Source organism: Macaca fascicularis, chromosome 6 (genome assembly GCF_037993035.2).
Source record: "Macaca fascicularis isolate 582-1 chromosome 6, T2T-MFA8v1.1".
Classification (NCBI taxonomy): Eukaryota; Metazoa; Chordata; class Mammalia; order Primates; family Cercopithecidae; genus Macaca; species Macaca fascicularis.
Window position 1 is genome coordinate 139,155,535 of NC_088380.1, and position 25,029 is coordinate 139,180,563.

At 43.4% G+C, this 25,029-nt stretch overlaps 1 protein-coding gene and 2 long non-coding RNA genes across 10 annotated transcripts in view; 1 reads left to right on the plus strand and 2 right to left on the minus strand.

Annotated features, from left to right (window-relative positions):
- The window catches only part of RAD50 (RAD50 double strand break repair protein), an 88,427-nt gene extending 78,277 nt beyond the window's left edge, over window positions 1-10,150 (plus strand). For all 8 annotated transcript variants that reach the window (XM_073994194.1, XM_073994197.1, XM_073994193.1 and 5 more), the window contains 4 exons: window positions 2,358-2,443; window positions 3,302-3,444; window positions 6,193-6,326; window positions 7,664-10,150. In XM_073994194.1, coding sequence (XP_073850295.1) covers window positions 2,358-2,443; window positions 3,302-3,444; window positions 6,193-6,326; window positions 7,664-7,850 — 550 coding nt within the window. In that variant the 3' untranslated portion in view covers window positions 7,851-10,150. The remainder of the gene's footprint in view (window positions 1-2,357; window positions 2,444-3,301; window positions 3,445-6,192; window positions 6,327-7,663) is intronic.
- On the minus strand, window positions 3,271-7,337 carry LOC123574134 (uncharacterized). Its single transcript, XR_006699055.3, has 2 exons — window positions 7,235-7,337; window positions 3,271-3,486 (listed from the first exon to the last, which is right to left on the minus strand). It is a non-coding gene; the product is annotated as an uncharacterized lncRNA (long non-coding RNA).
- Window positions 10,151-11,053: 903 nt separating the features above from the next.
- LOC141407061 (uncharacterized) lies at window positions 11,054-23,612 on the minus strand. The gene is made up of 3 exons (XR_012414068.1): window positions 23,465-23,612; window positions 11,522-11,640; window positions 11,054-11,175 (listed from the first exon to the last, which is right to left on the minus strand). It is a non-coding gene; the product is annotated as an uncharacterized lncRNA (long non-coding RNA).
- Window positions 23,613-25,029: the final 1,417 nt, after the last annotated feature.

Below are 25,029 nucleotides of genomic sequence, written 5' to 3' on the forward strand. Positions count from 1 at the left end.
ACGTTCTTCGATTTTTCACTTAGGATATTTTATCAAAATTCAGTGTTACAGTGTATCAAATGTTATTTTTGACATCTGTTACTACAATAATTGAATTATTTTCCCCAATTTTACTGTTTCTTGTTGTAAACACTACTTGGTCATGATGTATTCTTTTTACTACCCTTACACTAAATTTTATTTAGAATGTTTATATTCATAAGCAAAATAGCCTTGTACTTTTTTCCCCTTATGTTTCTCCTTGCTGTGTCACACTTTATATAGTTGTGAACTAGGTGTATCTTGAAGATTTGATAACATTTCCTCATAAAACTGAGTCTGGTGGCTTTAAAAGATGGAATTTTGACTGCCTTTTCAATTTTAACTATCATATTCAAGGGCTATTAATATTCTAGCCACTTTTCTCTGATCTTGAACAAGTTACTGATTTCATTGAATCTTAGTTTTGTTAACAGTAAATGGAGATAACAGTATCTAATTCCCAGTATTGTAAGGATTAAATGGCATTGATTATTTAGCATAGTTTTGTCTCGCATATGGTAAATGGTCATCAATAATAATCATTATTATCATTGTTATTCCCTTATGTAGATTACTGTAGCAACCTTCATCATCCACATCTCTTACACAGTACAGCTGTAAATTCCACAGTAGACAGGATATGAAGATGAATTAATGGTCCATCCCACAGTGGTAGTCATCAGCTCCATCCGACACACTCTTTGGTGGGTTGAGACCTCTCCCTGAACTAGAGCTTTTTCCCACAGTGCTGTGTCTCAGCAGACCTGGCCATGGGACAGGATGCACCACCTGTGTTGTATAAGGGAGCCAAGGCAGACTGCATGTGTGCACCTTGGCCACCCCTGCCCTATCTGGAGCTTGTTCTCCACATTAGAATGCTTATGTTAGTTTTTGAAGATTTTTAACTTGAATGGAAAGATAACTTTTTTTTAATGTCATTTGAAAAATCAGGATCATAATATATAAGCTATGGAAAGGCAGTCTTTACATGATTGGTCTAACATTCCATCAGTTTTGTTTTGTTTTTAGGAAATTCTTAGATGTTTTGTCTCCTTTTGAAAGGAGCATAAAATGTTAGGCTGGATAAATGTATAAGGTAGAAAATGGAGACTTGTTGCATTCTCATCAACAAGCAGAATATGGTTTTTTCCAGTCTTCTACTACTTCACAGTCCTTCATCTGATATTTAAAATGTATTTATGTTGAGTCATTTCTTTCTCTCTTGCTGGTGAACCAGAAGATCATGAAATGATTCTACAGAGGCAGTAGCATTATGTTCAGTTTCTTTTTTTGTATGCATCAGATAAGAGGCCTGCAAATGGAAGTAAGTCGCCTCACATCCTTTGTATGGTGATCGCAGTAATGTTTGCCTTTTTACCACTGGTGCAACATTTATTAGTTCATAAACCCGCTTCCAGAGAACTTAAGGGCTTTTTGATGAAAGGTGACTGTGGTGGGAACAATGTTAGGTTTTGACAGGCTACTTTTGTTTTTACAAATATTTCTGTTCTTTCTTTTTAGTGTTTAGAAACTACTACCTTAAAAGAGAGTTGGGGACAGGGACATGTCTGGACTAAGTGGAAGTTAGTGCTTAGAGTTAGGATTTGGAATATAAAGATGGAAGTTAAGAATTAGGATTTCTGAATCTATGAATAGGAAGGTAAAATAAAATTTTGATGTCAGTTCAGCTTAAGCTTCTAAATCATTCTCGCTGAACCAGAGCTTCCCATTGGTAAAAATGTAAGATCTGAGGAATAAAAGCAGCGTAAGAAGCTGACTTTTGGTAAGCCCTAACAGTGATAGAAGAGGGACAAGGCGGCAGTTCCAGCGATTCTCATATTTTCCCCATAGACTGTTCTCATATTTTCCCCATAGACTGCCGGCTGCTTGGCCAGCCATAAACCTCCTCCCCTTTAACTCCCTCTCGTTCATTCAGCAGGCCTTCCTGTGACCCGTGAGTATCAGTGGAAGCAGTGCCTCCAATAAGTTACCACGGCCTAAGAAAAAAGTCTACAAAATTATGTTTCCTGAAGTTTTCACAGTATTTAAGTATTTACTTAAAGGAGTATTTGTTGTATCCCATAGAGTGAATATGGAGAAGGGTAACCCTGGAGCACTAGAAATAAGCCTACCAATTTTCAGTATTAGCCAAGCAGCAAAGTTTTGCTGCTGTTTATTTTTTCTAGCTCTTACTATATTCCACTTTTACCATTGAAAATATTGAGGAAGTTATTTATATTTTATATACATTATATATTTTATGTATTTTAGTATTACTATTACACATAATTATATATCTTTTATATATATAAAGTACCAATGGCTTCTTTTTCCAGAGCAATAATGAAATTTCACAGTATGAAAATGGAAGAAATCAATAAAATTATTCGTGATCTGTGGCGAAGTACCTATCGTGGACAAGGTGAGTACCATGGTGTATCACAAATGCTCTTTCCAAAGCCCTCTCCACAGCTCTTCCCCTTATGACCTCTCATCATGCCAGCATTACCTCCCTGGACCCCTTTCTAAGCATGTCTTTGAGATTTTCTAAAAATTCTTATCTTGGCAATATCTTGTAGCAAGAAAATGTAAAGTTTTCTGTTCTAGAGCCTAACAGGACTTACATATTTGACTGCAGTAGGCATTATATTTAGCTGATGACATAATAGGTTTTGTCATAGTGTAGATAGGGATAAACCAAAATGCGATAAGAAAAAACCATCCGGAGGAAACTTTTTTTCAGATGGTCTCGCTCTTCTTTGTCACCCAGGCTGGAGTGCAGTGACGCAATCTTGGCTCACTGCAACCTCCACCTCCCAGCTTCAGGTGATTCTCCCACCTCAGCCTCCTGAGTAGTAGCTGGAATTACAGGTGTGCACTGCCACGCCTGGCTAATTTTCATGTTTTTAGTAGAGATGGGGTTTCACCACGTTGGCCAGGCTGGTCTCAAACTCCTGCCCTCAGGTGATCCACCCGCCTTGGCATCCCAAAGTGTTGGGTTTACAGGCATGAGCCACCATGCCTAGCCCGGAGGACGCTCTTAACAGAAACTAAGAAAGACAGAGTTGAGGCTGAGGAACTGGAGTATCTGGGTTGCTTCTGGCCAAACCACCAGGCTCCTGAATCCTCCCAGCCAGAGAAAGAGGTTCCACACCAGCCATTTTTTTCCCCTGGTAATGTCAGCCTCGTGTGTTGTTCCTAGGCTTACTTGATAACGTTTGTAAATGACAAAAGGCTACAGAGCATAGGTTCCTTTAAAATATTCTTTTTTCTGTGTCAGATATTGAATACATAGAAATACGGTCTGATGCCGATGAAAATGTATCAGCTTCAGATAAAAGGCGGAATTATAACTACCGAGTGGTGATGCTGAAGGGAGACACGGCCTTGGATATGCGAGGACGATGCAGTGCTGGACAAAAGGCAGGTATCTCAAAAGCCTGGGGAGCCAACTCACCCAAGTAACTGAAAGAGAGAAACACACATCAGTGCAGTGAAAGCACCAAGGCTACACCTGAATGGTGGGAAGCTCTTTGCTGCCACATAATATGAATCAGGCTCAGCTACTATTATTACACTCTCCTGAAGCTAACCATCATTTCCTGCAACATTATGTAAAGTAGACTTTTAAAAGAAGGGCCTGAAGCATTCTTGCAGCATAGGCTAAATGTAGAATAAGAAGCTGAAGACCTGTTAGAGTTTTCATGGCACTCCTTATCAGAATAAGGTTACTGTCTCATCAGTTATAAGATGTACCACTATTTTATGTGCCAGCAGGAATGAAAAAATGCAATTATAACCATAAGATGTTTCAGAATCAGTGACATCATAGTATTGCAAACCAGATTCTAGCTTAAGCCAGAATGAACATAGGAGGGAGTCTCACTAAGGAAGTAGCTCCTCATAGGACTAAGTCCCCACCACCACATACTCAAAGACTTAGCTGCTGGGTCAGGCCCCTTTCATCAGGTGAGGCTCTGTGAGGACAGCCTGCGTTGGAAATCAGGAAGAAGAATGAAGTTTTAAAGAGTCAGGAATATGGCATCCTTGGGGAACAAGGCTGGGTCCTTCACTGTGCACAGATTTGTAACAAAGATGTCACAGATTCTTGAGCTTTCTGCTTTCAGATTAAGGCAGAAGATTACACTTGAGAACACCTCTAAGCCCTTGATTTTTTTTAAATAAAATTCTAAAATCATAGAAATGGATGCTCACATTATCTAACCCATTTTCATAGTTTGCAATTTTTGCTTAAAGAACATGCCATGCAGCTGGGGGCATGGTGGCTCACGCCTGTAATCCCAGCACTTTGGAAGGCCGAAGAGGGCAGATCATCTGAGGTCAGGAGTTCGAGACCAGCCTGACTAACATGGTGAAACTCCATCTCTATTAAAAATACAAAAATTAGCTGGGCATGGTAGCGTGTGCCTGTAATCCCAGCTACTCGGGAGGCTGAGGCAGGAGAATCGCTTGAACCCGGGAGGCAGAGGTTGCAGTGAGCCGAGATCACTCCAGCCTGGCAACAAGAGCGAAACTCCATCTCAAAAAAAAAGAAAGAAAGAACATGCCATGCATATATGTATTATGTTGTCAGCCTAGACAGCTGATACCTTTTTTTTTTTTTTTTTTTTTTTTGAGACGGAGTCTCGCTCTGTCACCCAGGCTGGAGTGCAGTGGCCGGATCTCAGCTCACTGCAAGCTCCGCCTCCCGGGTTCACACCATTCTCCTGCCTCAGCCTCCCGAGTAGCTGGGACTACAGGCGCCCGCCACCTCGCCCGGCTAGTTTTTTGTATTTTTTAGTAGAGACGGGGTTTCACCGTGTTAGCCAGGCTGGTCTCAAACTCCTGACCTGGTGATCCGCCCGTCTCGGCCTCCCAAAGTGCTGGGATTACAGGCTTGAGCCACCGCGCCCGGCCGCTGATACCAATTTAAAGCATCTGCAGATTACTATCTAAATCAGTCTACAAAAATGACCAACCTTGTGATCTGTAATCAGTATTCCTACCTACTTTGGTGATTTTTAGTGATAATTATAAATGAGAAAATACAGAGTGTGAAACATGGTCTCTTTGGATTAAAAATACTTACAAAAATATCTTGAGGAAAAAGATTTTCTCTAGCTATTCTGAGTTATGAAAATTAATTAGCAATAATTGCCCCCTTGGTGTGAGGGGAGAGAACAAATAATGGAGGTGGGCGTCCATCCTACCTAACACTGGCTTTTGTTGAGGCTCTCGAAGCCAGCCAGGGACTCTGCATGTGAGTGGGTGGTGGTAGAGTTGACAGCAGTTTGGATTCAAAGACAGGAAATGCCTGTCCCTCACAGGGCCAACCTGTGGCTCTGTCTTCTGGCTTGCCTAGGCATCAAAGACAAGACGTAAACTATTCTAAAATTACCAACTCACTGATTCGTGCACACCCACCCACAAATTGAGGGGGAAAGGGGACTTACAGCTCACAACAGAGTAGTTTATACTTCCCAGAATAGCCCTACTCTGTCAATTCTGTGTGTCTTGTATCTTCAGATGGCTTCAGTTAAGTCTGAGGGTTTTAGTATTAGGTTTCTAGTAACCGTGAAAATGCCTAACAGTTCCAGTTACTTGGATTTTCTACAGGTAAGCTTAACTGAAACCACACTTCTATACTCCTGATACTTTGACCTAGGATTTTCTTTTTTATTCTCTCACTCTCAGAATTATACACAAGAATATGGAAATTTAAAGGTAGCTGAGAAAAAGTGAGAGGCTCTAGAAAATGTGTCAAAGTTTTCTGACAGATCCCATTATCAGGAAAATAGCCAGGTCAAGAATTTTTAAGGTTGCTAATCCTACAGGTTTATTAAAATTACAGATAAATGGCATTGTCTCTGTTTCTAGCCTTTGGTCTCAAGTTGGTTGTAGCTGATGTAATTTTTTTATGTGAAGGCATCAGTATTGCTCTGAGCATTTTGTTTTGTGGTGAATGATGGGCTGAGATCATGCAGGTTCTCCTTCTGGAGGACATAAGAATCTGGTCCCAGTGCTGGGCTCTCCCAGAGGGCAGTGCTTTACCTAACAGTGAACCTGTGATGTTTCCCACTTTTCCCTCTGAAAAGATCATGTCAGGACTGCTTGCCTGCCATGAGATGAGAAGGTCTGTGCTGGGCTTCTCACATAGGGGCTTTTTTCCAGGTATTAGCCTCACTTATCATTCGCCTGGCCCTGGCTGAAACGTTCTGCCTCAACTGTGGCATCATTGCCTTGGATGAGCCAACAACAAATCTTGACCGAGAAAACATTGAATCTCTTGCACATGCTCTGGTTGAGTAAGTATCTCACATTTGGGGACAGGTTGTGATAGTTTTTCAAGATCAAGAGAGTTCTGTGGTGAAAACGTTCTCTAGCTGTGTTCCCCACTTCTTGGGGAAGCCAGTTGGTGCTAGGCCCTGGGCTTTACCTTTTGATAGTAATTCTTCAGATCCCTCCTAAAGGAACTAGATGGTGAATAGCAGTCCCAGACACATCCTGCCGCTCCCCAAGTGTGTTCACAGGGAGAGGGTCACTGGAGGGGTTCCTGGTCTGGTTTTCCTGTAAACCTACCAGAGGAACCCACATGTCATGCACAGCAATTAGCATGCCCTGCTAAGACATCTGTAGGTAGTGGTAGTGGATTTAGGACTGTCTCCCCAGCTTTCCACATGTGTCAGACAACTGTGAAGAATGACAGAGCTCTTACTCAAAAAGCTTATTCGAGATTAGGTAAAATCCAGTGAGGGTAAAATTGCACATACCTTTTACCACATTCACCTGGGGTGGGTACAGACGCCAAGGTTGTCAAGCAGCTCTTGCGTAAGGACTATGCTGGCAGAGAAAAAGGCACTTTCCCTGAGGTCAAAGGAGGTGTTTCAGGCACTCCTGGCTCCAGACAGACCCTTACTGGCAGAGAGGGCCAGAAGGAGAGCTGAGCAGCACAGGGCCACCTTTCTGCAGCCATCGCAAGTAAGGGCAAGTGCTTTTGAAACCTCAAGTACATCCAGCTCCAGGAAGGGGATAAGTGGCTAGCTAAAAGAAAAAGTCTTTCAGGTTTCAGTCACATTGCTGGTTACCTCAGCAAAATGTTCCCAGAACACCCACTCACATCCCTGTGTGTCATAGTAATGATGCATCTAGTGACTGGTGGTGGCAGAATTCTAAGTAGACCCAGCTCTTAAGAAAGCAGTGTTATTCCCCTTACCTGCAGTTTGTCTTTATTACTTTAAAATTTTTCTTCCAGAGAAAAGTAGTAACAGGTCAGGAAAATCCCAGGCGAAGGAATAAGCCTTCTATAGTTGAACAGTTTGGGTATTAAGGAAAACTCAATAAAATAATTATACCTGCTTTAGTGAGAACTTCTGGAAGAAACTAGTTCTTGTATTCCTATGAGTCCCTAAACCAGACCTAAGTGAGGAGTCAGCCCATGTGTCCCTACTGTCTGGAGAGGAGATGAGACTCCTGCCTGGCTGGCCTGAAGGTCCAGGGTCGCTCCTCCACTTCCTGCAGGGTAGCTGGGGCCCTGACACACACAGCACAAGTTCATGTGTCTGGCAAGGTTTGCAGTGACTTTTCAAATCAAAGAAGGGGTTATGCTCTTTACTAATAATATGTTCTAAATATATTGTTTCAGGATAATAAAAAGTCGCTCGCAGCAGCGTAACTTCCAGCTTCTGGTAATCACTCATGATGAAGATTTTGTGGAGCTTTTAGGACGTTCTGAATATGTGGAGAAATTCTACAGGATTAAAAAGAACATCGATCAGTGCTCAGAGATTGTGAAATGCAGTGTTAGTTCCCTGGGATTTAATGTTCATTAAAAATATCCAAGATTTAAATGCCATAGAAATGTAGGTCCTCAGAAAGTGTGTAAGAACAAACTGCTTATTTCTGATATCAACTTAGTAAGAAAATATATTCTTTCAAAGGAACATTGTGTCTAGGATTTTGGATGTTGGGAGGTTCTAAAATTATGAAACTTGTTTCACTGAAAATTGGACAGATTGCCTGTTTCTGATTCCCTGCTCTTCATCCCATTCCAGGCAGCCTCTGACAGGCCTTCAGGGTTCAGCAGCACAGCCGAGACTCGACTCTGTGCCTTCCTCCCCAATGCAAATGCATGCTCCTTCTCAAAGCACTGTTGAGATAATTACTGCCTTGAAAATTTATGGTTTTGGTATTTTTTTTTTAATCATAGTTAAATGTTACCTCTGAATTTATTTCCTTGCATGTTGTTTGAAAAACTGAGTATTAATATCTGAGGATGACTAGAAGTGGTGAGATGTATGTTTGACTCTGCTTTTAACTTTATAAATCCAAGTGACCTCTCTCTCTGGGACTTGGTTTCCCCAACTAAAATTTGAAGTGGTTGAGTGGGGTCCCAAAGTTTGACAGTGAACCTTAAGTAATCATCTAAGTCAGTACCCACCACCTTCTTCCCCTATATATCCCTGCCAGATGGTCATCCAGACTCAGGGCTCTCTCTACAGAGAGGAAATTCTCCACTGTGCACACCCACCTTTGGAAAGCTCTGACCACTTGAGGCCCGATCTGCCCATCGTGAAGCCTGTAACACTCCTCTGCATCTATCCTGTGTAGCATCCTGGCTTCACCATCAATCCTGATTCCTCTCCAAGGGGGCATTGCCGTGTGGAAGGCAAGCCAGGCTCACTCACAAAGTCAAGGCCTGCTCCCTGTAGGGTCCAGCCAGACCTAGAAGAGCAGGCCTCGCCATATGCTCTTCAGATGCCATTTCTAAGAAAAGCCTAATCACAGTTTTTCCTGGAATTGCCAGCTGACATCTTGAATCCTTCCATTCCACACAGAATGCAAGCACGTCACACGCTTTTGAATTACGCTTTGTGGAGTTCTGTTTTTCAGAGTCAGCCGGGTCTTGATTCAGTCACGTGGCATGGTTTTGTGCCATCTGTAGATATAACGAGCATATTGCCTAGACAGCTTTTCTCAGCTGGGTCCAGAAGAGAATTAAGCCCTAAAGTCCTAAAGCGTCTGTGCTAGGTTAAATAGTTGGCCCCCAAAGATAGCCAGGTCCTGATTTCTAGAACCCGTGACTGTTACTTTATATGGCAAAGGAAACTTTGCAGATGTGATTAAAGCTAAGGACCTTAAGACAGAGTGTCCTGGGGGTGGGGCGGGGGTGGAGGGGGGTGGTTCCTAAATGTAATCACAAGTAAGATGAAGAGCACATCAATTCTAGTCATATAGTAAACATCCACAATAGCCAAGATATTTTTATCCCAAGAATGCGAGATTTCAGAAAATGAAAAATCTGTTGATAAATCATCACTATAATAAAAATCTGTTGATAAATCATCACTATAATAAAAATCTGTTGATAAATCATCACTGTAATAAAAATCTGTTGATAAATCATCACTATAATAAAACCGAAGGGGAAAAAATTCTGAAAAATTCTAGCAGCTATATTTGATAAAATTCAACATCTAGCTTTAGCAAACTCAGTTTTGCAAAGAATATTTTCTTAATGTTATCTGTTGCTAAATCAAAATTAAACAGTCATCTTAATTGCAAAATAAAACATTTCTCAGTAAATACTAAAGCCAGTTACCTTCTATCAACATGTTTCTGAAAGTGCTAGTTGTTGCAGCAAGGAATAACAAAGGCAACACAAGACCAATACAGGCAGTGAAACAAAATTATCATTTGCAAGTTAAAACAGACTTCCCAGTTTTAAATCTGGTTTCCCCCTGAGTATGTGGCATCCTTGGCAGCACTTTTGAGAGTGGCTGCTTTCGTTCAGATAGGTGCCTTTCTGGCTTCTCATTGCTGCTTCTAGATCATTCTCCAAATATCCCCCCTTCCCCACATTGGAATGAATAGCCATCACAGTATGGATGGAGGTTAGAATGAGCCAGACTGCCTGGGCTCAAATCCTAGCACACCACTCATTAGCTGGGGACCTTGAGCAAGTTATTTGTCCTCTTTGTTTCTGTTTCCTTATATGTAAAAGTGAGTAAAATGGTACATGTTTTATAGGGTTGTTACGAAGATTGAATGACATTATTTATAAACTGCTTAGAACTGCTTGCCACCTACTAAATACTGTGTGAGTGTTCAAGAAAAACCTGTCTTCATTTCACTCTTGTTGCAGTTATCTTTTATTCCCAGCCTGGTTACTCCCTCTTATTTGTTGAAGAGTTTAGCTCCCGGTTCAGTGTCACCCCATTACTACTAATCATTGCTGATTTCAATATCCAAGTGATGGTCTAATACACTCCCTGGCCTCTCAACCTTTTTTATTTTTATTTTTTGAGATGGAGTCTTTCTCTGTCACCCAGGCTGGAGTGTAATGGCACCATCTCAGCCCACTGCAACCTCTGCCTCCCTGATACAAGCAATCCTCCTGCCTCAACCTCCCGAATAGCTAGGATTACAAGCATGCACCACCGTACCAAGCTAATTTTTGTATTTTTAGTAGAGACAGAGTTTCGTCATGTTGGCCAAGCTGGTCTTGAACGTCTGGCCTCAAGTGATCCGCCCACCTCAGCCTCCCTCAGCCTCTTTTTCTTTCCTCCAGTGAGAAGACACTCAGTTCTATAGTCTTATTCTAGAGCCCAGTCCTTTTAATAACAATAACTGCACCCCTCCAAAATCTCAGTTTTAAGTATCTCACTCTCCAATAACCCCATGGTGTATACAATTTTCCTGTGGTCCTCAATCCCCACAATTCTTTGACCCCACTGAGATTTCAATCCGTTGATTCTATGGCTTTTTCACAGGTCATTTCCCTCATGCCTGTACTTCTCTCCTTATTCAACGTAAATTCCATGGCCCATCATTATGTCACCCTCCACTGCACTGTCCTCAAACTGTCCTGACAATCCCCAGCCCTACTGGAATCCAGCTCTGCCTTCCTCCCTGCAACCTCCTTGCAACACCTGCACATCCCGTTTCCTTCGCTGTTTCCTCCTCATTTCCCTGGCCCCTCAGTGTCACAGGGTTTCAGTACTCACACGGAGTCTGCACCTCTTTTCTTCTCTGTGCTCACTTATTTGGTGATCCCGTCCAATGTCATAGCTTTAAACCATCTTAGTTTGGGTTCTCCCGGAAGCAGAACGTAAAACAATGCTTCACGTGAAAGTAATCGGTAGGAAATTGGGGAAACTGTGTATGAAAGAGAAAGCAGCCAATGAAAAGTTTACTGTTAAGCCAGCTATGGTAGTAGGCAATTAGAGTTTGGTGCCACAGGGAGACTTTGGGGAGTTTGGCAAAATATATACCTCAGAATTATCCCACCTAAGGGGCAAGAGACCTGGAGTATTTATATAACAACTTCCCAGGGTAACTGAGTGAGAGCTATTCTAGCACGTGTTAGTTTCTGGCTTGCCATGTGTACCAGCAGAACTGCTTTCCACAGTTTAAAAAGAAAAAAAAAATATCTGAGCAACATGATGACACCCCATCTTTACACAGAATTTTTTAAAAATTAGCAAGGCATGGTGGTACACACCTGTAGTCTCAGCTTCTCGGCTGAGATAGGAGGATCCCTGGAGTCTGAGGATATAAGACTGCAGTGAGCTGTGATTTGTGCCACTGCACTCCAGCCTGGGTGGCAGAGTGAGACCCTGTCTAAAAAGAAAGAAAAACCAGATAGCAGCTGAAAGTTGGCAGGAACACATTGGCAGTTCCTAGGATCATAGGATATATGCAGGGCACTGACCACTCCTACAACCACCATCTATACACCGATAACTCATAAATGTTTGTCTCCAGTCCACATCTCTCCTAAATGCTTGACTGATATATTCAGCTGCCTGTGGATAACTGGGCATCTATCTGCACTTGAATAATAAATGTCTAAGACTTAAAATGAGCAAAACCAATCTTTCTCCCAGAACTTGAATCTCTTCCACAGGCTTTCAGTTAATGGCAACTCCATTATTCCAATTGCTCAGGCAAAAATTGGCATTATCTTTGATTCTTTATCTTACATCTCCTGTCTAATTCATCAGTTTAATACTATGGGTTCAATTTTCAAAACACATCCGGAATCTGACCATGCCTCACCATTTAAACCAACAGTCCCCAACCATTTTGGCACCAGGGACTGATTTTGTTGAAGACAATTTTTTCATGGACGGGTGGGGTGAGGGGGATGGTTTTAGGATGAAACTGTTCCATCTCAGATCATCAGGCATTAGATTCGCATAAGCAGCACACAACCTACATCCCTCAAGTTCAAATTCACAATAGAGTTTGCACCTCATTGCTCTGGTCCAAGCCACTGCCATCTCTAACCTGAATAATCTGAGTAACCACCTAACTGCTCCCACTGATTTAGGGCCTGTTCCCCATGGTTCTCAACACAGCAGCCAGCAATCTTTTTAAAAAGTAACTCAAGAAAATGTGTTTCTCACAGGGGTGTGGGTTAGCAATTCTGAAATTTTTATGTATATACTAAAGTCAGACAAATACATACCTGTGTTGTAGATAATACAAATTTAGTTTCTCACTGTTGGAAAAAGGTGTTTGCATATCAGGAAGGGAGGCCATAAAAAGAACCCTGTGGTGTTGATTGAATCCAAAGGATCTGTATAAATTTATAATTTTAATATCTAAAGGATTTCTACTTCAATGAGGATGGAGTAAAAGCCACCCAAAATCTGCTCCTTCATGAAAGCAACAAGACTGGCAAAAATGTCAAAATCAACTTTTTCAGAACTTTGGAAAGCAACTAATGGTTAGCAACAAACTGAGGCGTGTTTATTAAAGGAAAACAGCTGAATCTCAGAGCAGAAAGTGGCATTTTAAGTTGCCCTAATCCCATGCCCCTCTTCCTTATTCCATGGTAGCCTTGAAAACCAACAGCCCTCTTAGTGTCTGTGAAAACCAGCAACCTAGTAACCACTGGAGGAGGCAGAATGAATTTGGAGGTCCCCCAGATCTCCACTACTAGAGAACTGCCTCTATTTGACTTGTCTGGCAACTCACTGAAAAGCTCCATTTTCAGGACCTGTCTTTATTTAACTCAGCTCACTCTGAAAACAGCCCTTCCTGCAGAATAATCAGTGGCAACTGGATAACCCTGTGGCTGCCTCAGGCAGCGTTATCAGGTGAGGCTAACAAAAGGCTGACCAAGAAACTTAAAAGGAAAAATCTGGGAAGATGTCCATGGGAGCTTTGACAAGCTCAAGCATAATCCTGGGAATCTAGAAGTCCATGTGCATGTGCAGGGATGTATGCATGTCCTGAGAGGGTCCTAAGCTCTCATCTCTGGCCGACCTTGAAACCCAATTCATGCCAGAAATGAAGGTAAAGGCAGTTGTAAACTGCCCGCTGATACATCAGTGACATGACTGGACAAATATACACGCATGCACTTGATAAAAGCTAGAAAATTTATTGGTTCAAGGCATTAAAAAGAAAATCTGTCCAATCATTAGCTTACCCACTAGGCTGAGTAGAGACTTCAGGAACCAAACATAACAAAGAATACAGAATTTACAGAATTAGTCCAGGAAAGACACAGAACCAACCAAAAGCAGCAACAATAAGGAATAGTAACAGGTGCAAACCCTGGAGAGGAGGTAATCTGACTTCAATAATTGATGTAGTATTTAAAACAAGACACAAAGGACAGGAACATACGACCCATGCCATACACAGCAATTTAAAAAGCAGTCAATAGAAACAATCTATGAGGAAGCCCAGATGTTAGACTTACTAGGCAAAGACTTTAGGTATCAGCTATTGTAAATATGAAACAAAGTCTAAAGAATTAAAGGAAATTATGAGAATAATGTTTCACCAAATTATCGGGACTATCAGTAAGGAGACAAAAAAATAGAAATTCTGGAATTGAGAAATACAATAATGGAAATAAAAATTCACTAGATGGGGGTCAATAGCAAATTTGAACTGGCAGAAGAAAGAATCAAGTGAGTGCAAAGACAGGTCAATTGAGATTATACAGTCTGAGGAATAGAAAGAAAGAATGAAGAAAAATGAAGAGAGCTTCAGAGACCTTTGAGACACTATCAAGTGTACCAGAATACCAAGTATGCCAATCATAATGAGAATCCCAGAAGAGAGAGAAAGGAGCAGAAAGACTATTGAAGAAATAGTAGCCCAAAACGCCCCAAATTTTATGAAAACATTAATCTTTGTATCCAAGAAATTGAACAAACTCTAAGTAGGGTAAACTCAAAGGGATTCACATTTAGATGCATCATGATCAAATTGTTGAAAAAGAGATCTCAAAAGAAAGAAGTAAAGCTAAGAACTGACTTCTCATAAGAAACAGTGCAGGCCTGAAAGCAGTGAAATGACATATTGAGGTGCTGAATGAAAAAGACTATCAACCAAGAATTATTTTTGCAGTGGTGCAATCATAGCTCACTGTAGCTTCGAACTCCTGGGCTCAAGCAATTCTCTTCAGCCTCTCAAATAAGACTACCACCATGTGCCACCAAAATAAAATAAAAAAAAAAAATATTTAAGAGACAGAGGTCTTCCTATCTTGCCCAGGCTGGTCTTAAACTCCTAGTCTTAAGCAATCCTCCCACCTTGGCCTCCAAAAGTGCTGGGATTAAGGTGTGGGTTACTGTGCCCAGCCTCAACCAAGAATTCTATATCCAGAAAAACTGTCCTTCAAAAACAAGAAATGAAGACACTCCCAAATAAACATTGTGATAACCTGTCTTCACCAGACTTGCCGTACAAGAAATATGAAAGGAGAATGAATCGTTTAGGATAAAATGAAACTAGACTCCAATGCACATGAATACTCAGAGAGTACTGGTAAAGGTAAATATATAGGTAATATAAAAGCATAAATGTATTTTGGGGGCTGGGAGCAGTGGCTCATGCCTGTAATCCCAATCCTTTGAGAGGCCAAGGTGGGCGGATCACCTGAGGTGAGGAGTTCGAGACCAGCCTGCCCAACATGGTGAAACCCTGTCTCTACTAAAAATACAAAAAAATTAACCAGGCGTTGTGGTGGGCGCCTGTAATCCCAGTTACTCAGGAAGCTGAGGCAGGAGAATCTCTTGAACCCGGGAGGCAAAGGTTGCAGTGAGCTGAGATCACACCACTGCACTCCAGCCTGGGTGACAAGAGCAAAACTCCATCTCAAAAAAAAAAGTATTTTCGGTTGCAACTCTTTTCCTATATGATTTAAAGGCAACTGCATTAAGAATTTTAACACTGTTGATGGGCTTATAATGTATAAAAATATAATTTATATGACAATAATACTACAAAAGAGAGAGGCAACAGAACTATAAAGGAACTTTTGAAATGGAAATTAAGTTGACATTCATCTAAATTAAGGTGTTCATTTGTAATCCCCAGGGCAACCACTAAGAAAATAACGAAAAGCTTATAGTGAAAGTAACAAAGTTATTTAAAGAGGGCCCAATGTGATGATACCCCAGTAATAATGAGGACACCTAGTTCCAAGATCTTGATTTTAAAACACCCTCTTCGGCTGGGTGCGGTGGCTCAAGCCTGTAATCCCAGCACTTTGGGAGGCCGAAACGGGCGGATCACGACGTCAGGAGATGGAGACCATCCTGGCTAACCCGGTGAAACCCCGTCTCTACTAAAAAATACAAAAAACTAGCCGGGCGAGGTGGCGGGCGCCTGTAGTCCCAGCTACTCGGGAGGCTGAGGCAGGAGAATGGCGTAAACCCGGGAGGCGGAGCTTGCAGTGAGCTGAGATCCGGCCACTGCACTCCAGCCTGGGCGACAGTGCCAGACTCCCTCTCAAAAATAAATAAATAAATAAATAAAATAAAACACCCTCTTCAATAAAAATAACTCTGGCTCCTTGGAGAAGTGGTTGATTTCAGGGCTGAAGTAAGGAAAATACAAAATGACCCTAGAATTTTTTGTGGTGCCAGAAATTAAGAAAATATTAAAAAAAAAAAAAAAGTAGAGTTTGTTCGAAGAACACAGAACCCAACCTGAAGTAACTCCCAATGATCAAAGGTAGAACAATTTGAGAAACAAAATAAAGACAGTATTGGAGTATAACCCATAGAGTAAAATAAATATTCATGAACTTACATGGCTATACACAAGTACTTACTTTAAAAAAAATTAATGAGGGACAAGGACAGCACTTCTTTATAGTAGAATTACAAGTAATAAAATGTAGAAGGAAAGAGGGAAAAAGAAAAATCATCACTAGGCAAATACCACAATAAAAATCATTTCAGAGACGAGTCACTGATGAAGCTATTATTAGTAGGCACAAATCTGAGAAAAAAATTCTATAATCTCAAACTATCTTTCCCAATATATTAACTAAAAAGGGAAAGATAGTAACTTTATCATGGAAGAACCTGACAGAAACCATCTTAACCAAATGGTCAGGGTCAACATCACCAATAAGAAGGCATGGACCTCATGAACCCTGTGACCTGATGTGGTGAGAGGGCCCCAACTTCATCTCTGTGAAAACGTAGAACCTCAGTGCAATTAGGAGAAAACACCAGGGGGACCAAACGGAGGAACTTTTGACAGCATAACTCATCAGTATTCCTGGAAAATGTAAGGGTTATGAAAGACAAGACAAGACTGAGGAACCATTCAGACTGCAGGAGACCAAAGAGAATTAACTCAATGCACTGTGAGATCCTGGGTTGATCTTGAAACTGAAAAAGGATGTGAATGGAAACACTGGTGAGATTAGAATAGGATCCATAGTTTCCTTAATAAATCCATGCTCATTTTTCTGTTTTTGATCATTGCACTATGATTATGTAATGTGTTACCATTGGGAGAAGCTGGGTAAGGGGAGGGGATATAGAAACTCTCTGTACTATTTTTGTATCTTTTCTGTAAATATAACATTAATTCTGCTGGAGCCTTGATCTTGGATTTCCCAGCCTCCAGAACTGTAAGCAATAAATGTTTATGATTTATAAATTACTCAGTCTTGGGTACTCTACTACAGCAGCACACACAAAATAAGAAAAGGGCCTTTGCACTTGCTTGTACCTTCAGCTTGGAAATTTCTTCCCCCAAATATCTGCATGGCCACTTCCTCTCATCCTTCAGGCCTCTGCCCAAATAACACCTTCTCAGTGATGTCTTACGTCACCATCCGATACATAATAGTGCACTCACTCCATTCTACCTGCCCTCTTTTTTTCCCTCTCCACTGTACTTTTCACTGTCTAACATACTATATATCATGTATTTGTTCATTATCTCCACCCACTAGAATGTATCTCTTAGAGGACAGGGACTGTGCTGTTTTGTTTAGCACCTACATAGTGAGCACTCAATAAACATTTCCTTAATGAATGTATGAACTTATCATTGTTATGGGAATTATTTGTAATTATTTGTCTCCCAAGGGCTTGGCACAGAAATGTATTAGATTAAGTAATAGGCCGGCGCAGTGGCTGATGCCTGTAATTCCAGCACACTGGGAGGCCAAGATAAGAGGATCACTTGAGCACAGGAGTTCAAGACCAACCTGGGCAACAGGATAAGATTGGTGCTACTATGGTTTGAGTGGTTATGAAGTGGGAGTTTATGTTCATTCCATTGTTTTTACTTGGAATTTATATTTTTAATGTAGAGAATTTATAAAAGAGACAAGCAATAAAAGGCAAACATTTATCTTGCACCCCTTTGACCTGGTATTAGTAAAACCTTGGTATCTAAAGGTTTAACCCTATCTCTACAAAAAAAATTAAAAATCAGCGTGGGGGTGTGATGGTGCCCTGTAGTCCCAGCTATGCAGGAAGCTGAGGGGAGGCTCACTTGAACCCAGGGGGTCGAGACTGCAGTGAGCCGTGTTTGCACCATTGCTCTTCAGCCTGGGTATCAGAGTGAGACTCCGTCTCAAAAAAATACTAATAAATAAGTAAAATATGTCAGCCAGGCACAGTGGCTCACACCTGTAATCTCAGCCCTTCAGGAGGCCAAGGCAGGCAGATTGCTTGAGCCCAAGAGTTTGAGACCAGCCTGGACAACACGGTGAAACCTGGTCTCTACAACAAATACAAAAATTAGCCAGGTGTACTGGCTCACCTGTAGTCTCAGCTACTCAGGAGGCTGAGGTGGGAGGATTGCTTGTGCCTGAGAGGCAGAGGTTGCAGTAAGCCAAGATGGTGCCACTGCACTCTAACGTAGATGACAGAGCAAGACTCTGTCTTAAAAAAAAAAAAAAAAAAAGTTATTTTCCTTTTATTTTAGGAATAAGGTACTTGCCCTGTACATACCCACATACTAGCATGACAGATACCAAAATATTACAATGATTATTATCTCTGGATGCTGGGACTATGGGGCTTTTTCTTTGCATATCTGTACACAATAACATTTTTGTGTAATTTTTTTTTTTTTTTTTTGAGACGGAGTATCGCTCTGTCACCCAGGCTGGAGTGCAGTGGCCGGATCTCAGCTCACTGCAAGCTCCGCCTCCCGGGTTCACGCCATTCTCCTGCCTCAGCCTCCCGAGTAGCTGGGACTACAGGCGCCTGCCACCTCGCCCGGCTAAGTTTTTTGTATTTTTAGTAGAGACGGGGTTTCACTGTGTTAGCCAGGATGGTCTCGATCTCCTGACGTCGTGATCCGCCCGTCTCGGCCTCCCAAAGTGAATCTTTTTTTTTTTAATGCAGAATACTGACATTGGAGAATGCTCTTCATATAATTTAAGTGAAAAAAGAGTAAAAACCATATAGTGTATTATCTCATTTTTCTAACAAAATGTAAATGTGCACAGCAAAGATACAGAGGTGTTAATAGCGCCAGGGACAAGGGGTGCAAGATTAGTGCTTGCCTCTTATTGCTTGTCTTGTTTATAAATTCTCCACATTAAAAACTTAAATTCCAAGTAAAAACAATGGAATAAACACAAACTCCCACTTTATAACCAACCAAAATGACAGTAACTGAATTTTCTAAAGTTTTAAAAGCCCCAAAATGGGAGAAAGGGATGGCAGCACCAGCGTTGGAAAGGTGGAAAGTGGATGGACGGTGGGCAGACTACTTGGCTGACCCAAGGAAACGGCATCGCAGGCCAGCTGAGACCCATGGTGATTTACAGAGTCCCAAGAATGCTCAGGAACTGGGCAAAGACCAAGAACATCGGAAGGGCAAGGGTCAGTGAAAATAAGGAAAGTTGTTGAAACTCAGTTTAAGAAACAGTTAGATATCCATTTTTGTTCCTCAAAGTTGGGTGACCCTCCTGCAGCAGGGTTTTCTCCAGACAGGATATCTGGACCGAGAAACACCAGACACAGTGGAGGGCAGTCGAAATATGCTGAAATCGGCCGGGTGCGGTGGCTCAAGTCTGTAATCCCAGCACTTTGGGAGGCCAAGACGGGCGGATCACGACGTCAGGAGATCGAGACCATCTTGGCTAACACGGTGAAACCCCGTCTCTACTAAAAAATACAAAAAACTAGCCGGGCGAGGTGGCGGGCGCCTGTAGTCCCAGCTACTCGAGAGGATGAGGCAGGAGAATGGCATAAACCTGGGAGGTGGAGCTTGCAGTGAGCTGAGATCCGGCCACTGCACTCCAGCCTGGGCGACAGAGCGAGACTTCGTCTCAAAAAAAAGAAAAAGAAATATGCTGAAATCAGGAACAGTCAACAGATGCCAAGGCCCCCACCCCAGCCCTCTCTCCACCCTTGCTGCCAGAATGCTGGAGACAGGGAGAATCTTTTCTGCGCTAGCTGACCTGCCTGCCGAAAAACGACAAAGAAACTGGCACAGGAGGTTCCCCAAGTGAAAACAGTCAGCCACCCGCCCTACAGGAAACAGCCCCCTCCCACACATTTACCCTCAGAGCTCCCTATCTGTTTTAACATGTGCAGGCAATCCAGGATCCCCTAACATGCAAGGAAAGCCAATCACATGGAAAAAATATTTTTTTTTTGAGGCAGAGTCTGGCTCTGTCACCCAGGCTGGAGTGAAGTAGTGTGATCACAACTCACTGCAGCTTCGACTCCTGAGCTCAAGTGATGCTCCCACCACAGCCTCCCAAGTAGCTGGGACCACAGGTATGCACCACATGCCTGGCTAAGTTTTTTGTGTGTTTTGCAGAAATGAAGCCTCCCTATGTTGCCCAGGCTGGTGTCAAACTCCTGGGCTCAAGCGATCGGCCTCCCAAAGTGCTGGAATTACAGGCGTGAGCCACCATGCCCAGTTCAAAACAATTTTTTAAAGAAAACTTGGAGAAAATAAAGATTATGTATGAGAAAGGAAACTTAGAAGCTATCTCATCAATGAAACAAGAACACAGTACCATTAGCGTGCATGTGCGCGTGTGCACACACACTTTCAAAGAATCAAATGCCCTCAGGAAGAAAGATGAAGCTATGAGAATATCCCAGAGGAGAGAAATTTTTAGAATAAAAAGAAAATTCAAGGACAAGTCCAAGAGGTGTAATCAAAAAATGGCAGTTCCAATAAGAGAGAAGAAAGAGAACAGAGAAGAAAAGTCATAAAATATCCCAATTTAAGTGTGAATACAAAAATATATTATTTTTATAAGTGAGAAAAAACAGGGTGCAAAAGGTGTATATGATGCCACTTCACATGTAGGGACAAGGGAAAATAAGACCATATATCCACAGTTGCTTGTATTTACATAAACAAATAGGATAACCACCCCCCCCAAAAAAAAACACCTAAGAAAAATTGTTATTTGTGAGGGAAGGTGGAGATTCCACTAAATTTTTTACGTACACAGTTGACCCTTGAATAGCAGGTTCTGAACTGCACAGATCCACTTACCCATGGATTTTCTCCCGCCTCCGCCACCCGAGATGACAAGACCGACCCCTCTTCTTCTTCCTCCTCCTTGGCCTGCTCAACGTGAAGACAGTGACACTGAAGACCTTTGTGATGTTCCACCTCTACTTAATGATGAAGAGGAAATATATTTTTTCCTCCTTCCTTGTGATTTTCTTAACAACCTTTTTTTTTTTTTTTTTTTTTTTTGAGATGGAGTCTCATTCTGTCACCCAGGCTGGAGTGCAGTGGCGTGATCTTGGCTCACTGCAACCTCTGCCTCCCGGGTTCAAGTGATTCTACAGCCTCAGCCTCCTGAGTAGCTGGGATTACAGGAATGTGCCACCAGTGCATCTGGCTAATTTTTGTATTTTTAGTAGAGACAGGGTTTTGCCATGTAGGCCAGGTTGGTCTCAAACTCCTGACTTCAAATGATCTGCCTGCCTTGGCCTTCCAAAGTGCTGGGATCACAGGCATGAGCCACTGCACCTAGCCACCATTTTCTTTAGCTTACTTCATGGTAAGAATACAGTATATAATACATATAACATACAAAATATGTGTTAATGCATTTTATGTTATCAATAAGGCTCCCACTCAACAATAGGCTATTAGGAGTTAAGTTCTGAGGAAGTCAAAAGTTATATGTGGATTTTCAACTGCATGGCTGGGGGTTGAAAAAACAGGGTGAAGATGGGTGTCCCTAACCTCTGTGTTGAACAACCAAACAAGAAACGATACCATGTACAACCCAAAGAAGGGAGAAAGGAGAAATAATGTATATAGTTTTTATTTTTGTGCCATGTGAATGGAATATTTATTCAAAGATAAGAAGTAAAAATAGGGCCGGGCGCAATGGCTCACACCTGTAATCTCAGCATGTTGGGAGGCCAAGGCGGGCAGATCACCTGAGATCAGGAGTTGGAGACCAGCCTGTCCAACATGGCAAAACCGCATCTACTAAAAATACAAAAAATTAGCCAGGCGTGATGGCGGGTGCGTATACTCCCAGCCACTCGGGACCTGAGGCAGGAGAATCCCTTGAACCTGAGACGCGGAGGTTGCAGTGAGCTGAGATCACGCCATTGCACTCCAGTCTGGACAACAGAGCAAGACTCTGTCTCAACAACAACAATCAAAGAAGTAAAAACAACAGAGAGGTTTTTTAAAGAAATAAAATTTACCAGAACTTAATGGCATGTCTTCAGTTTGAAAGGGCCCACTACGTATCTGGTACAGTTGTTGAGAACAGAACTATACCAAGGCACATTGTTGTAAAATGTGGAGTGTGGGGACCAAGACAATTTCTACAAAAGGAGTGAGGAAAGATCTGGATTCAAAGTGGTTCTAGACTTCTGCACTTCTGGAAGATAGGAGGCAACAGCACAGGCCTTTATAATTCTGAAAGAAAAGTATTTCCTGCCTAAAATTCTATACCTAACTAAACTGTCAAATTCAACTTGAGGATAAAACATCTATTTAGACATGCAAGTTCTCAAAAAGTTTACCTTTTCCACACCCTTTATTAGAAAGCTATCAGGGGATATGTTTACCCAAGAAAAAAGAAAGATCAAAAACTCAAGAGAAGCACACATAGTGGCGAAGGGAGTTCCCAGAGCAGTGGCGACAGGCCTCAGGACGACGGCTGTGTGGCAGGGTCGGGGGCAGTGCTAGATCAGAGCAGGCCAGACGGCCTGACCTCCCGGCTTTCTTAGGAAGATGAATTATGAGAAAAACTCATCAAATTTCTTGAGAGTAGTTTTATGTATTTGGTCGAGAGTTTAGGGTTCAGTCACTGAGAGAACACAGAAAACTAAGAATATGGAAAAACAAGATAATTATTAACTCCAGAGGTAAAAAGGTTTGAAAGAAAATAAAAGTAATCATAGCCAACCATGTTTCACCTGTGAATATATTAGTATCATTAGGCAAACAGCATACAAGGCTTTTGACTGACCCAAATTATGATCTATCTGTATTGATGAGAAAAAAGGAAGGATGCAGGTGGAGGAAGGACAGCAAGAAAGAAAGAACGAAATATTCATTGTAGACAACAGCGCCTATGTCTAAAAAATCAAGAAACAGCAACCTAGGCTTAATTTAGAACCATGAAGGGAGATAAAGAGGTTTCCCTGGATAAGAGGCTGGGGTGGGGGAAGGCTGCTTGTCAAAAATGGAGAGATCTGAGTTTTTCTTCTACTTACAAGCTAACAAGTCAGCATGCCACACTTCACAGTTTCGTGGATGCTGGTAGAAGACACAGGATTCTTGCATCAACGGCAAACATGTTTATTATGCACAGAAGTAGTAGCAGAGCATGAACATTTTTGTCCCCTGAATTCCAGTTCTCCCAGGGAGACGCAGAGAGGGCCAGCTGGCACCTGCACAAATGGGTTGCTTTACAGGAGAGGAAGTCATGAGCTTAGGGAGCCTGAAGTTTTAGAATGGGAAGTGCGCCTGCCTTTAGCTCTCTTCCAAGGCTGTCTGCAATATAAACAACCTTTAAAAGACAGTAAGGGAAACAGCAGGGCAGTGAGTGCCTCACTCACAGGAGGAGCAGCAATGCCAGAGGCCCGTAGAGCACGGATTCCCAGCGCTGCCGCTTTACATAATGAACCTTCTTGATTTTTACAATTATCGGCATTCGTAACTTTCCTAAAAATAAAAATCTAAAAAATTAAATCGTTTCACTTACTAAAACAACTCTCTCAGGCCTTACTCCTCCCGACTGGGCATGTCTTTGCCAACGGAGACCCAGAGTCCGAGGAAACCCGAAAAAGCAACCCCAGCTTTCCCAGCTTTTCCAGGGTGAGCTGGTCCGGAGGAAGGGCGGTCCCAATCCCAGCGCTTCGGCGCCAGAGCAAAGCGGGGAGGCTCCGCATGGCCATCAGCGGGCTGCCCGCGCGGCGCATTGCAGGCAGGTGCGAGCCACATGCGCCAAGTGCCTGGAGCGGCCCTTTAGTAGTTAGTGTTAATTAAAATTGCCCGCACAGGAGTGGAGCTCCACTGACAATCTAGAAACAAACAACAGACCCTCTGATGTAGCCATCTGGGCCGCGCCTCTCCGCACGGCCCGGCACGCCTCGGTCCGCGGAGACCACCCTCGAGGGCAGGTGCTGCCGCTCGGCCGAGCCCGCAGGATCCCTCGGCCTGATACGGCCGGTGCTGGAGGGGCACGTGCGCGCCTCGGCCCCTCCGCCGCTCCCGCCCTCGCCGGTGCGCACTGGCGCACGGGGCGCCGCGGGCCCAGGTGTCCAGCTGGCCCCTGCCCTGCCTGGCGCTCGGACCACCACTTCCAGTTTTGCCGTCCCCTCGCCAGCCTCCGTAGCTTCCAGACAGGCCGGTCTGCGCGCCCACCCATGCTTCCCGCACCGGCCACCGCCGGAGGCCGTGGAGGAGGGCCCGGCCGCGCAGATCCCGCTTATCGGGCCTATCTCCTGTTACATAAGGCCACTCCCCTATCTCCGCGGGTCATCGCCGCCGCAACCGCCGCGCCAGCGCCTTCTCCCACGCGCGGGGGCGCGCCTGCCCACCGCTCCCGGCTGGGCTTTTGGTAGCCGTGGGGGTTACGGGGGCGTTGACTCATCCGGGCGGGGCACCGGGAGTTGCACAGCCCAGGGTAGTTCCCCGCTGCTTCCCCCATGCTGGAGACCCTATGGGAGATGCCATGGACTCTCTACTGCAGGTTAGGAAACAGGCCCGTAGAGGGGTCACACAGCCAAGCAGTGGCACTCCAGGCACTGGGGGCCCTCAAGGGGAAGGGGCAGACTTTTGGGAGTCAGGGCCAGCAGCTGGGCTGGGAAGCTTCGAGTGTGGACAGAGAGGGTGGGAATGATGTTCCCTGTGGGAAGAGAGGGTGAGCAAGCTTGGGATGCCTCTGGGCGGGAATCCAGCATCCCTTGTGGCACAGGTCACAAGCACACCCTTGTGAAGAGGTTGAGCCCCATTGAGGACAGGATGGAGGGAGCCTGAGCAGGCAGAGAGGGGGGCTGGGGAGGCGCTGGCTCGGGGAGGAAGTGGGTAAAGGAGAAATCTTGACATCAACACCCAACAGGCAAATGCCGTGGCCTCTGTTGTGGGGGTTTCTGGAGGACTTCTAAGAAAATGAGGGAAGAGCAGGAAAAGGCGACATGGCTGCAGGGGCCAGGCCCAGGAGCTGCCCCTCCACATCACTCATTCTGCAGAAGGGAAACTTGAGGCCCCCAGATGCCAGGGGTTGATCCTGCAGAGACTGGTGAGCAAACGGGATCACCCCAAGTC